Source organism: Ictalurus punctatus, chromosome 10 (assembly GCF_001660625.3).
Source record: "Ictalurus punctatus breed USDA103 chromosome 10, Coco_2.0, whole genome shotgun sequence".
NCBI classification, from domain to species: domain Eukaryota; kingdom Metazoa; phylum Chordata; class Actinopteri; order Siluriformes; family Ictaluridae; genus Ictalurus; species Ictalurus punctatus.
The window spans coordinates 2,928,887-2,942,533 of NC_030425.2; the positions used below are offsets into that span (position 1 = coordinate 2,928,887).

At 35.5% G+C, this 13,647-nt stretch overlaps 1 protein-coding gene across 1 annotated transcript; it reads right to left on the minus strand.

Annotated features, from left to right (window-relative positions):
• Nucleotides 1-770: 770 nt before the first annotated feature.
• On the minus strand, nucleotides 771-10,897 carry LOC108270825 (nuclear factor interleukin-3-regulated protein). The gene is made up of 2 exons (XM_017477775.3): nucleotides 10,570-10,897; nucleotides 771-3,093 (listed from the first exon to the last, which is right to left on the minus strand). Exon 2 carries the CDS (start codon nucleotides 2,962-2,964, stop codon nucleotides 2,176-2,178), a length of 789 nt encoding a protein of 262 aa, XP_017333264.1. The 5' UTR covers nucleotides 2,965-3,093; nucleotides 10,570-10,897; the 3' UTR covers nucleotides 771-2,175.
• Nucleotides 10,898-13,647: the final 2,750 nt, after the last annotated feature.

Consider the following 13,647-nt stretch of genomic DNA (forward strand, 5'->3'; position numbering starts at 1 on the left):
AAATTAATGAGTAGTTTTTTGTTATATACGAGCCATAGTTAACTAGTTATTCTGCAGGGGAAATGAAAGACTCTGTAATTACTGCTTAATGGTGAACTCCTCCTAACATACCTACTGAATAATACAGAGTAACATGCAAACCATTAATTTGTTCCTGCTTAGTTCTTGCATAGTTACCTATGTGTTATAGAACAGTGTTACCTATATCTGAAAAGCAGTGAACCTAGTGTATATTTCATATCTCAGATGACATTTTGACAATAAATTTAGAATGTAACTAATCTGGCCACAATAGGCTAGTTTTAATCAGTGTTTGCATTCTGAAACATCACATCCTGTTCTAACTAACTACTTATTATCACAATGAATTAGTCACCTTCATAAAAAAAATTTAAGATCTACTGAGGGAAACCTGAGTTAGTGGAGAGTGCCTGCTTTTTGCTTGTGTGCAGTGTGTTGTTTTGGTGGCTAGTGACTCATAACTGCTGAGAACCCCCCCTACACCCCCATCCCAAAGACCCCCCCCCCCCCCCCACCATGCATGCATGTACAAACGCACACACACCTCTTCATGCCACTGAAACTTCACTTGTAGCCACTCTCTTAACACTACTAAACCGCAACACAGCCTGTTGATTCCTGTTGCTTTATTACTGCTAGCAAGAACTACTGCTTCACCCTAACCTCCTCATAGGAAAGTCTGTAAAAAAAAATTACAAAACTATCCACCCCACATTTGTTGGATATAATAATGGTCATATCTCTCAATATATATACATATATTTATACTTTACCCATGTTCTGAATTTCTGAATCCTGCAATTAATACCAGGAGTCAAACAGATTTAATTTTTTGCACATTTATTATATATTTCAGACCAGCAATGGGCACCCATAAAAACATCTAAGGTAAACATAGTCATTTGTGTTCATTCAAATAGCAGATTAAATCATCTTTTTGTAATGCAGGAAAAAAAAGGGTTCAGTATCTACAGTTCCTATTGAAGTCCAGTACAGCATGAAAGTTGATCTCATGATGACTTGCAACTTGTCGTTTGCAGCCTGTAATTTGCCATTAGATATCTAAAGCTGCCTAAAATACTTGTCCTACACAATTTGTCAAAAAATGTTGAACACCTGGACCTTCTTAGGCAATTTTAATCGCTGTTAGTGCCAGAGACAAGACAAAATTATACTAAACAGCTTTTTAATTAAGGCAATGAAAATTTTATGAATTGCTCACTGTCAAATTCCTGTGCGAATGAGTACTCTATGAAAGGCAGCTACACTTGGAGGGTAAACCCATTAAGCATATAGATAAAAGTTTCAGTCAGTGCTAGTATTGTAAAACAAATATTTTGTATGTTACACTGTATGTGCCTAATTAGAGTAACAATATTTTAACCTGTTCTGATAATATTATACCTAAACTGTTGCAATGATATTTCTTAATTCACTAACTATATAATAATAAACATTTCTGAATTAATTTATAACTATTCCTTGGTTAGATTTGCAAACCTTTTAGTATTTAAAAGGTGGTTTAAACGAAATCATAATAAAAAAATGTAAAAACATGAATGGCAGTGTGCGTACAAGTCAGAAATGATAAAACTCCTTATCTGAACCTATCCCAAACCACTGATTATCTTCTTACACAGCAATATTATCAAACTGTTAATTCATTTATTTCACTAACTGGTCAGGGTTTTAGTGGAATCAGAGCCTGGGTTCAAGGCAGGATTACACCCAGGAAGGAGTGAATACACACAGACACTCATTCAGTCTTCATTTACACAATTTAGACATGTCGTTTTTGGACAGAGAGTGGAAATAAGTTCCCAACTAAAACTATGCGGAGAGTCCAAACAGACACACAGAACTCAGGATTGAACATAGATCCCTGGATGTGTAAAGGCAACAATGATACCCATCACGGCATTGTGCTGCCTTTCATCAAAAAGTTTCATTCCATTTCATTCTCTCCTCTGCATGAGCATTTTTTGTGTAATTTTTTGGGATTTTAAATTGTATATTATTATTATTATTATTATTATTATTATTATTATTATTATTATTATTATTATTACTATTATTAAAAAATGTCATGCTTTTTCTTTAAACAAATGGTTTACATTGAAATGTTACCATGTAGCATTTATCAAGCATCTTTCTTTAGCTGGATACATATATTGAGTGTGGGGATGTAGCTGAGATTCTATCTTCTTTTTTCTTTGCTAATCTTGGATTCTTTAGCCTCAGCTTGTGAGGCAGCACAGCACTGCCGTTGGCTGGTGGCTGCTGCTCAGCCTCCTTGTGTAGAGTTGTTCTCTGACCGACTGGATTTAACACTGGAATTTCTGGGAACGAGGCAGCTAGTGGTGGGAATACAGGAGCTAAGACCATGGGTTTGCTTGTAGAGGGAACAAAACTAGGGACATCTGGAAGGTAAGAATAGGCCCTGTTAATGGGGAAGGAGTGTGTGGCAACAATGTTTGAGCCATAATGCGCTGCTATGGCCTCAGTTGCTTGCTGGTATCCAGGCCATTGAGAAGGCTCCTGACTCATTTTGTACCTTTCCCAAAGCTCTCGGTCTGGGTAGGCGTTTGATGATTGAGCAAAGTATGAATGCATCTGAAGGACGCTCCTCTGATGCGATGTGTAAGGACAGTTAGAGCTGAGCAGGCCATATCGGAGGTTCAAAGCCAGTAGCTCAGCTCGTAGAGCTGCATTTTCCTCACTCAGTGCCACTAACCGTGTCTCCAGCATGAAGTCATTTGCTCTGCGCTTCTCTCGTGAACGCTTGGCTGCCTCATTGTTCTTGCGACGTTTTTCCCAGTAAGAGGCATCCTTTTTCTCATCCGGTGTAAATTCTCTTTTGCGACGCAAGCCTAGACCTCTATGAGATGGCTCCTCAGCCTCTATCTCATCATCCCTCCTCGGACATGAGAATGCAGACTGCATACTTTCCAACAATGGCAGATTGAAGAACTCCTCTGCTTCAGAAGTGCGTGCTTTATGTCAGTACATTTGTAAGTGGCACTTGGAGTAAGCCTGTGCTCAGATCCTCAGTCAACCTCTCAGTATGCAATCCTATAACAAAAACACAAAAACATATTGTTTTTATAACATAAACATGTGTATCCTAAATGAGGACTTAGCAGTACAGGATAGTGAATTTTATCTATGCATAAATGTCCACTATATATACAATTCAGTGCTTATTATAGACCATCACATTTGCCAAAGTCTGGGCATGGCTTGGGTTTAATGAGGTTAAGGTTCATAAGGTTAGGTCTAACCTGTATGTTCCCGTAATGGTCCATCATGAGCAACAAGAAATGCAATGAAAAAAAAAGGAAATTCCCCTTGTGGTTTGAGAAAGTGCATGATCTTTCTCATCTGAACATCTTACAGCATTATAGCCTTTCTGTGAATACAGTTTACAATGGCTTATTACTAGTTTGTACTCCACACACAGCTTGTGAGGAACTTCCATTGTCATAATTATTAATGAAGCTAATTAATTCTTTGCCTACACCTAAACATGACCTAGCACACTAAACATTTCCTTAGTTTCACTCGCTGAATCACACAGGTATACCTAAACAAGGAGGCAATACATAGAGTGTAGAAATACATAGAGCATATGAGAAATGAAAGTTTGTGCCTCGTACTTCCTTCCTTTCTCATAGCATTAGCACATTCTCCTAATTTTGGAGAAGACTATGTCTCACTAAACAGATAGCATGTAGTACAATCCTACTTGATATGTTTAATCAAGCTATCATGAGGCACCAGAATCTCATGGAAAATGTTCGATATATACATTACACTTGTTCAATATTGCACAGACTGCAGCAATGTTTAATAATTCAAACCTTTCCTTTAACCAAACACCATTCTCATGAGAACATAAAAAATCTAAAGAATCCAACCAACTTGTTCTTGAAAAAAAAACAAACCCATTTTATTTCTTATTAGGGTGAATAAATACACTCACAGTTTCATCTAAACTGGACAGCTGAAAATTTGAAAAAAGACCAGGTGACATTTACTTAATATTGCTTGCAATAACTGCATCAATCCTGTGACTCATTGACGTGACCAAATTGTTATCTTCTTTTGTGATGCTTTTCCAGGCTTTCACCACAGCTCTTTCAGTTGCTATTTGTTTCAGAGGGTTTCTCCCTTCAGTATCCTCTTCAGGAGATGAAATGTTGCTCAACTGGTTTAAGGTCTGGTGATTGTTGGCCAGTCTAAAACCTTCTACGTTTTCCTTCTGATAAAGTCCTTGTTGAGTTGGCAGTGCTTTTTGGGTCATTGTCTTTCCTCCCAATTAAATTGGATGCATTTCTTTGTAAATTGGCAGACAAAATGTTTTTGTAAACTTCGGAATTCATTCTGATTCTGATTCATTCAAGTCTTTTTTGAACAGTGGATTGTGAAACCTTCATCCCTCCCTTGTGGAGGTTGCTGACGTCAGTAACTGTTGTTTTTGGGTTTTTCTATACAACTGTCAAAAATTTTCTGTCATCAGCTGATGTTGTTTATCTTTGCTGACTCATTCAACGTCTGTTGCTCAGTACACCAGTGGTTTCTTTCTTTTTCAGGACTTTCCAAATTGTTGTATTGGCTGTGCCCAATGATTGTGCCTCAGATTTTCCCTCTTATCTCAGCATCAAAGTGGCCTGCTTTTCACCCATTTCACGCTGATCTTCATATTGGCTTATCCTTTTTAACAACAAATGCAGTCTTCACAGGTGAAACCGAAGGCTAAAACCAAGAATAGACGTTGAGAGCTATTTATTGTTTAAACAATCAGTCTAACATATGATTATCAATCATAAATGTCTCCTAACAAAAAACTTCACATCACCAATTATATGTTTTTCTTTGTTAGACAGCAGCACCTATTAACTCGTTATTCATTATTGATCCTCAATTATGTTATGCTGTGCAAGTGTTAATCGATAAGTGTTAATTCTGTGTATGTTAATCGATAATATATTAAAATGAATATAAACCTTGCAGCAGGAACTACTATCCTGTCTGAGCTGTGCTGTTATATAAAATGAATCCGCACTTTCTGACCAGTCATATTCAAGAATTCAAACGTACGGGGGGATAATTTGCTCATTGCGATATGTTTGATTAAACAAATAGCTGGTTATTTGAAAAGGGACAAATCACTACACCAAGACTTGGTGCAAAAGTAGCTTATTATATTTTGAAAATAGCTATAAATGCAGTTATCTAGGAAAACACGGAGATTTAAATACTGAGTAAGTTAACTATATTTCAAAACAGTGGCTTTCCTAAATGTTAACTATTGTTTAAAGTTGACAACAATAGAGACCTAATGATGTTTTATAAGATTTACGTGGTAAATTCCAGAAAAATCTGAATCAGAATGCTCGGAGCGGGGATGTAATGATGCTGATGGACAAAATGGGTTTTCATAATGCCTGATTATTGAATTGATTGAATATGATTATTATGAGAAGGTTTCTGAGAAGGAAGAATGCTGGAGAACATCCATCCATCCATTTCTATGCCACTTATCCTGCAGGATCAGGGGTATTCTTGAGGCATATCCCAGGGAGCATCGGGCCAAGGCGGGGTTACTGGAGATCATTTATTTTAAAATGACAAAAAAAAAAAAAAAAAGAAAGAAAGAAAAAAAAAAACACCAACCATAATTAATGTACAAGTTAATATATATATATATATATATATATATATATATATATATATATATATATATATATATATATATATATATATATATATATATATATGTATGTATATGTATATGTATATTTATAATTAATTCAATGATTACCTTTTGGAGAGCTATAAAAGAATATTTGCAAAAAATTATACAAAAGTGGGCTAGTTTCAAATCTTTTTTTGTGGTATTTGAGCTTTTGAGTTTTTTTTCTTATTTTATTTTTTTTTTCCGCTGAAACCTGCCACAAGCGTCATTCTTGCGGCTTTCTAGCTCCACATTAAAGTTAAAACTTAACGTCATTGTTTCTTCTTAAAAGATCCCAGTGCCAATGCACAAACCTAGTCTGAAGCTTTCTGTCAAGTATTCTTAAAATAAAAAGCAGAACAAAATGACAATGTAAATGTATTTATACTTCTTTTTGTATTCATACAGATATCCATTGGTATCTGCTTTATGAGTGTAACAGAAGGCCATTATCTCTATCTGTATCTGTTTAGTACTCAAAATATTTGCACATTTTCATACTCAGGAAAGTGGGCGTGGTTTATACTGGATGATTGATCCATTAAGCCTACCACTATGCCACTGAAACACTTGACACCACTGAATAAACATGGCTGCTGTAAAAGAAGAAATTTTCATCCACAGTTCATAACAACAAATAGCTATTTGCAGAACACTACTTTATTCTACCCCTGAACCACCAGACGCCCTGTGGAAATTTCTGTGAAGCTTTCTATCTTCTCTTATAATGTTATTGAGTAAGCAAGATAACCGTTTCAAAGCCATGATGTCTTTCACAAAACGAGAAACTGTTATTTAGGCTGCAATAACCATCCATCCATCTTTTATACCGCTTATCCTTCCTTCAGGGTCGCGGGGGAACCTGGAGCCTATCCCAGGGAACATGGGGCACAAGGTGGGGTACACCCTGGACAGGGTGCCAATCCATCGCAGGGCACAATCACATACACACTCACACACTCACACACCCATTCATACACTTTAGACACGCCAATCAGCCTACCATGCATGTCTTTGAACTGGGGAGGAAACCAGAGTACCCGGAGGAAACCCTCGCAGCACGGGGAGAACATGCAAACTCCACACACACAGGGCCATGGTGGGACTCGAACCCCTGACCTTCCAGAAAGATCAGTAAAGTTTGCTGGAAGTGCTATCAGAATCTACTATAAAGCTGGGACACAGTGTTTCTGCAAGTCAGAATGGGGTACTTTAATTTTTTTTACTAACTATGGAAAGTGATCATTTAAGAGTGATTATATAATTAAATAATGATTTTGTGGAGAGTCCACAGAGATTTGCAACTCTATGTACAGTGCACAAGCTGTGTGAGCTATATGGAGCAACAGCTTAAAACATGACAGCATATTTCTTATGATTGTACAGAACTGTATTTTTTATTTTGGAGCTCAATAAGGCAGTGTTTAAGTCAGGTTAAGCCCAAACAGTGCATCCATCACCTATTTGTATAAATGTTAATAAATGTGGTATTTGTTCTGTGAGCAGGGTTGCCAGGTTTTGTGTATAATATCCATGTATTGCAGATAGATAATGCAAATCAGAAATGAATGCCACCGTTAAACCTCTATCTTCTCCTCTACCCAAACATTTTGTGTTTGTTTTTGTGCTGTTTTTCAGTTGTAGTTGAAGTAGAATTTTTCTGAAACCTGTAATGATACCCCTGGGCTTCCACAAGTCATTCTCTGATCTCCACATTAAATAAAACCCTTGTGCTCATGTAACATTTTAGTTTGCTCCTTCAGGATCCTGATGTACACACCTCTTCTGAAGCTTTCTGGCAAGCTTTATTATAATAAACAAACAAACAAACAAACAAACAAACAAAAGCCCTACTGTTCAGATCTGTATTCGTATTCATTCAGAACACATTATCTGTTCAATCTAAACAATATATTCATATTCGTCTACATCCCTACAAGGATTAAAAACCGTAGTGTTGTTGTATTCACATGTTTTACAACATACCATTCTTATTTGTAATACAAATCAAGATTTCTAATGGTCCATATACTGAGTGCACCAAAATAGTACATGAGCTAATGATGAAATAAATGTTAGATCAGTGTAATGTAAATGCCACAAAATTATTTTATGCAGCATTACAAATTTTGCATTTCTTATTTCAACCTATTGACTAACTACCAATACACTCACCAGTCAGTTGTAATAGTAATAAGGCTCTCTGTGGCTCTTTCTGTATGGGGGTCGTTTTTGGTTTTAATAATATAAATGGAGTACCTCCCAGTCAAAACTTTACAATAACATTGGCACTACAAAATGCATGATATCCACATGCCTTGCTGTCAATACAATTTACTGTAATTAGCATTAAGACTCAGTGAAAAAATGTGTTAGCTTTGTTTCCTTTTTAAGTGGGCCTTGCTAACCACAGCAAAATGCAATACTCCCCCTATGTGTCACTTACACACAAAATGAGTCACTTTATTTAGCAGCAAAACTGAGGAGGGGGAGGGGTTTTAAGTGGTTATGAAACCCATAAAATGGTTTGTACCCACTATTTAAATGACTTTTTACCTCCTTGATTTACTGTTTCAGTACATGATTTTCTAAAAAAACAAATCTGTTCTCATAGTTATATAACAAATCTTCCGATAAGAAGAGTGAAGAAGAGAGAGCAGCTGTGCTCTTGTTAATATTTTTTTTACTCATTGTTCTTTACAACCGCATGCAACATACAGCAACGTATAACATCTCATAGTACACATTTTAGATTCGATAGGAAAAATATAAAACACATCATCGTTAACCAGTATAACGGAAAGTCTGAAAATCAGTCATTTCTTTTTTCGCCCAAGTGTTTCTGGTAGCGTCTCTTTTCTGCAGCAGCATCAGCTTGGTTATTGCTATGAACAGTATCTAGTTGATATACATTCACACTTTTCACACATTTCCATGATGTCATGCTTTTGCAGGCTATTGCAACTATGCAGAGACGTGAATTGTAGTTGACTGCCCTCAGTTTTTGGACCCTGTAACTATCATTACCATATGCAGTATTTCATGTTTTAGACAGCAGTATCATTAGTAACTCAACATATTAGTAACCAGCCCTCAGTATGATTTCACATCGACAGACTTTTCGCTCACATAATGTTGACCCAAAATACACTTCACATGCAGCTAACTGGGATCCCAGGATTTGAAATGCATGGGAAAAAGTTTCATAAGTAAATGGTAATATACAGAAGACTGCTGTACTCATGTTTAAACTGTACAGCATAATAGTTTAAAAAAGCCAACTCTGGAAGCTACATGATGTTCCACATCACAAACGTTGTACCTTATTGTGCTGCTCCACTCAACAAAAAGTGAGTGAAAGTTCTTAATATGACAGAGATGTAAAGTATAACTGAAGATCTCACATGCTGAACTGCTAAAAATACATATGTGCTGCCACCACCTCTACCACACAGTGCCAGCTTCAAAAGAGCCTGTTTTCCTCCTCTCTTTCACTTTTCTGTCCTTCCTGTACAGACATGTACATTATAGCCAATATGACAAATCTATTTTTTGTCTGTTACCAAAAGTGGTTAACTCAACATTATTATTATTATTATTATTATTATTATTATTATTATTATTATTATTATTATTGTTATATTTTCGTCTTACGTCATATTCTTTGCAATATGGCAAATCTACATGTTAGAAGTTGCACAGCCGTGAAGCTGAAAAACACAAAATAACACTCGTTATCATCACAATATTGATTTGTATTTATTTATGATGAACTTGAATTGTTTTTGTATTTGGGTGCAGACGGCAAGATGAAGATTTCCGGACACAAGCACCAGAAGCTTATTCTTTTTTCGGCGCATCTATTTCTTTTAACACATAACATCTGTTACTTTGTTGAGACAACATGTTCTACACAACTATAGATAGGCTTGAACAACAACAAAGAAACATGAAGAAATAAAAAGTGCTGATGGTATTTTTCCTTGAAAGTGTGTCAGTAGTGGATATGTTGGGTATTGATTATTGGTTTCTGGGCAACTTTGCTTTGCATTTTATTTTTGTGTGATGGATGGATGTGGATTAATTGAAGTGACGATGAAGTGAGCAGAGTAAAGAAAAAATGTTCAGGTTTTAGATTTTGATGATTGTTTTTCTGCATGTTTGTAATTTATGAACTTTTTGTTAGGTGCTATGATTGATGCCTCTGGTCATAAACATCCATGTGAGTAGCAAAAGAGGGACGTGAGGCTGTAGTTTAGAAAAACTCTGAACACTCTACAGGAAGATACAGATTTAATATGCAAGCTTATTTGTATAGCAATTGAAAAATATCACAACATTACATTTCACCAGATCGCTATAAACACAATTTTTCAATTGATTTATGCATTCAAATTTCATAATGAAAAGAACAAAACATCAAACTAAAACAAATCAGCAATGTGCAGTTCTCAGTATAGTGCAGTGACTTTTTTTTTATCTCTTTATCACTGATCATATCTGAAGTCATTGTTCTACACCATAGACACAAAATGCTTAGAAAACCACTACAGAGCATCTTTAACCCATTAAACCAGATGCTTAAAAAAAAAAAAAAAAAAAAAAAAAAAAAATAAATAAATATATATATATATATATATATATATATATATATATATATATATATATATATATATATATATATATATATATATATATATATATATATACATAATGCACATATTATTATCACATCATGTATGTGAATCTGGGTATTTAAAAAAATAATAATAGCGCTATCTGACTGCAAATATAAAAAAATGGACTCTTACCTTTTGTGTACAAAACCTTGTTGAGTTACAAACATCGACATTAAGTTGAATTTTCTTCAGCTAACTAATGCCAGTTGGCGCTGGCCCTGCACCCGCTCTTAACAGAATGTGAACTGTGTGTTGCGCCTGACAAAAAGTGTTAATCGGACGATGTGCTTACTAGCATGTGGCTTCTTTGGTGTTATTGCTATGAGTTCTATGTATCTGTCTGTCCATCTCTTACGTGATATTAATGTTACCCACAAGCCCTACCATCACGCAACTTCTCCTGTACAATCAGCTCAAATGTCTTTCACATTTTATGTGTGTGTGTGTGTGTGTGTGTGTGTTCGTGTGTGTGTGTGTGAGAGAGTGTGTGTGTATGAGTAAGATAAAACCCACAAAAGGAGGGCAAAGGTGTCAGGGTACTCATCATGTCTACTAATAAACATCTTTCATCATTAAATACAAAGCATCTATAATGGTACATGGAAATAAAGTTAGAACCTTTGCCTTTCTGCAGGAGAATTTAAGAGGATTTAACATTTTTCTTGATTCATGATTAGGTTTATAAGTGACGTGGAAAGATTTGTAAACATTTGTGCCATGTTTCATCTTCCTTCTTTTCTCATCAGATTGGTGAATTTGTAATTGTACTGTAATATGCACCATGTTAAAAAATGCTAATTTTGCCCAAATTCCCAAATGATGTACAGTTGCTTGATTTGTATGACCACTTTCAAACTTACACAGTGCAGCTAAAAAAAAAAAAAAAGAACAGTGCACCGTTACATAGATAGTACGCCCTCTATAGACAAACATGTCACAGTTGAGGCTGCTATATTATTCAGTTAAATAGCTCATAGAATGCAGAATAATGCACCCTTAAGACTTACGCACAAGCTGTTATGAAGTACTAGAGGGTAGATATAGCACCAGAAAGAAATAATTCGGTAGAGGTGTTCGAATTTCCTTTAATTTTTTAATTTGACATTTTTTAAAAAATATATTATTTTCATAACTATTATATACATGAGATGTACTATTGTAACAAAACAAACATAAAGTCCAAAAATAAAGTTCAAATCATGTGCACGTTTTTAATATAATCTCTATCAAGATGGCCAGACGTGAGTCACACATCGGTCAGGTTAATTGGGACAGCCTAAAATAAGTGACATACAATAAGTACTGTGTACAATAACTGGGAATCCCAGACTCTTCATCTTTGACCTAACGTACATAAAATCTCAAGGAAACATTATTTATTTATTTTTTTAAAATAAAAGATTATACAAAGATTTGGATGTAGGGATGTACACTGGCAAAAAAATTTACATTTATTAAAAATACAACACAACAAAATAATATTATTTAATGTTACATGTATATGATTACAACATTCAAAATTCATAGGCATACAGCTTCCAAGTTCCATAGGGATTGAAGTCGATTTTTACTTTGTGTACTGTATTCATATCATTTTATAGATTGATGTTAATATCATCATTTTTATTTTAAATCCTGTGGTACGCTGCTACTACAAGAAATAAATGGGAAAATGTACTTTATAAATGTACTTTTAGTGTTTGTTGTGATTATTACATAACCTGTCCAAATTGAATTTTAGAGCAGGTGTTATTGTTGTTATTTCTTTATGAAATTAAAAGCTACATAAATATATTAATACTTAACGAATTTTACTCAGTCTACTGTATTACAATATTAGAATATCGTTGATGGGGAATTCTGAGATTTTCTCAAATCCTGTTGATGAAATTTTATTTATTGACATTATGTAAAGTCAATAAACTCACTTTGTTTGGTTTTCACCAAACGTGGTGCTGTGCATGATGACCAAACATCTCCAACTTGGTCTCATCAGTCTAAAGGATATTGTTCCAGAACTTTTGTAGTTTGCTCAAGATGCAGTTTTGCAAACCAAAGTCATGCTGCCATGTTCTTTTTGGAGAGAAGGGGCTTCTTCATAGTCACCTTTCCATTAAAGCCATATTTACTCAGTCTTTTTCTGATTGTTCTGTCATGAACATAAACATTTAATGTGCTTACAGAGGCCTGTAGGTCACATGATGTAGCTCTGGGGTTTTTCTTTATATCTCTGAACATTAAATGGTCTTGAACTTGGACTGACTTGCTGGGACACTCACTCCTGGAAAGATTGGCAACTGTCTTTAAGCCTCTCCAAGACAATCCTTTTCACTACAGAATGCTGAATATCATAGTGTTTGGAGATGGCCTTGTAACCCTTCTGAGATTGATGAGCAGCAACAATGATGAACAGCCCTCCATTAATATTGGCCCCCTTGGTAGCAAAGAAGGCTGTGAAAAATTGTCTTTATTGTTTAACCTTTTGATCTTTTGTTTAAAAAAAACACACACACACAAAAATACTCTACTCTCATGGATATCAAACAAGTGCAAACACAACACAGGTTTATCAATAAATATCTTTGATAAATATAGGTGTGCAACAATTATTGGCACCCTTTTAGTCAATCCCTTTACCAAGATAACAGCTCTGAGTCTTCTCCTATAACGCCTGATGAGGTTGAAGAATACATGGCGAGGGATCTGAGAGCGTTCCTCCATACAGAATCTCTCCGGGTCCTTCAAATTTCCAGGTCCATGCTGGTGGAACTGAACTCTTCAGTTCACCCCACAGGTTTTCTATGATTTTCAAGTTAGCTTGTAGGATTTTGATTTCGGATCATAGTTTTGGAGACTTTCTGACCCCAAGATGCAACTAACTGCTGCAGTTCTCCAGCTGTGATCCTTGGTGATTTTCTGTCCACTCAAACCGTCCTCTTCACAGTGTGTTGAGATGATATAGACACATGTCCAATTCCAGGTTGATTCATAACATTTCCAGTTGACGGGAACTTCTTAATTATTGCCCTGATGGTGGAAATGGGCATCTTCAATGCTTCTGCTATTTTCTTATAGACACTTCCCATTTTGTGAAGCTCAACAACCTTTTGCTGCACATTACAGCTATATTCCTTGGTCTTACCCATTGTTATGAATGACTAAGGGAATTTGGTCATATTTATACACCTGTGAAACAGAAAGTCATGGTTG

Excerpts from the sequence above, each read along its gene's own strand:
- LOC108270825 (XM_017477775.3), bottom strand. The coding sequence starts at position 2,964 with ATGCAGTCTGCATTCTCATGTCCGAGGAGGGATGATGAGATAGAGGCT.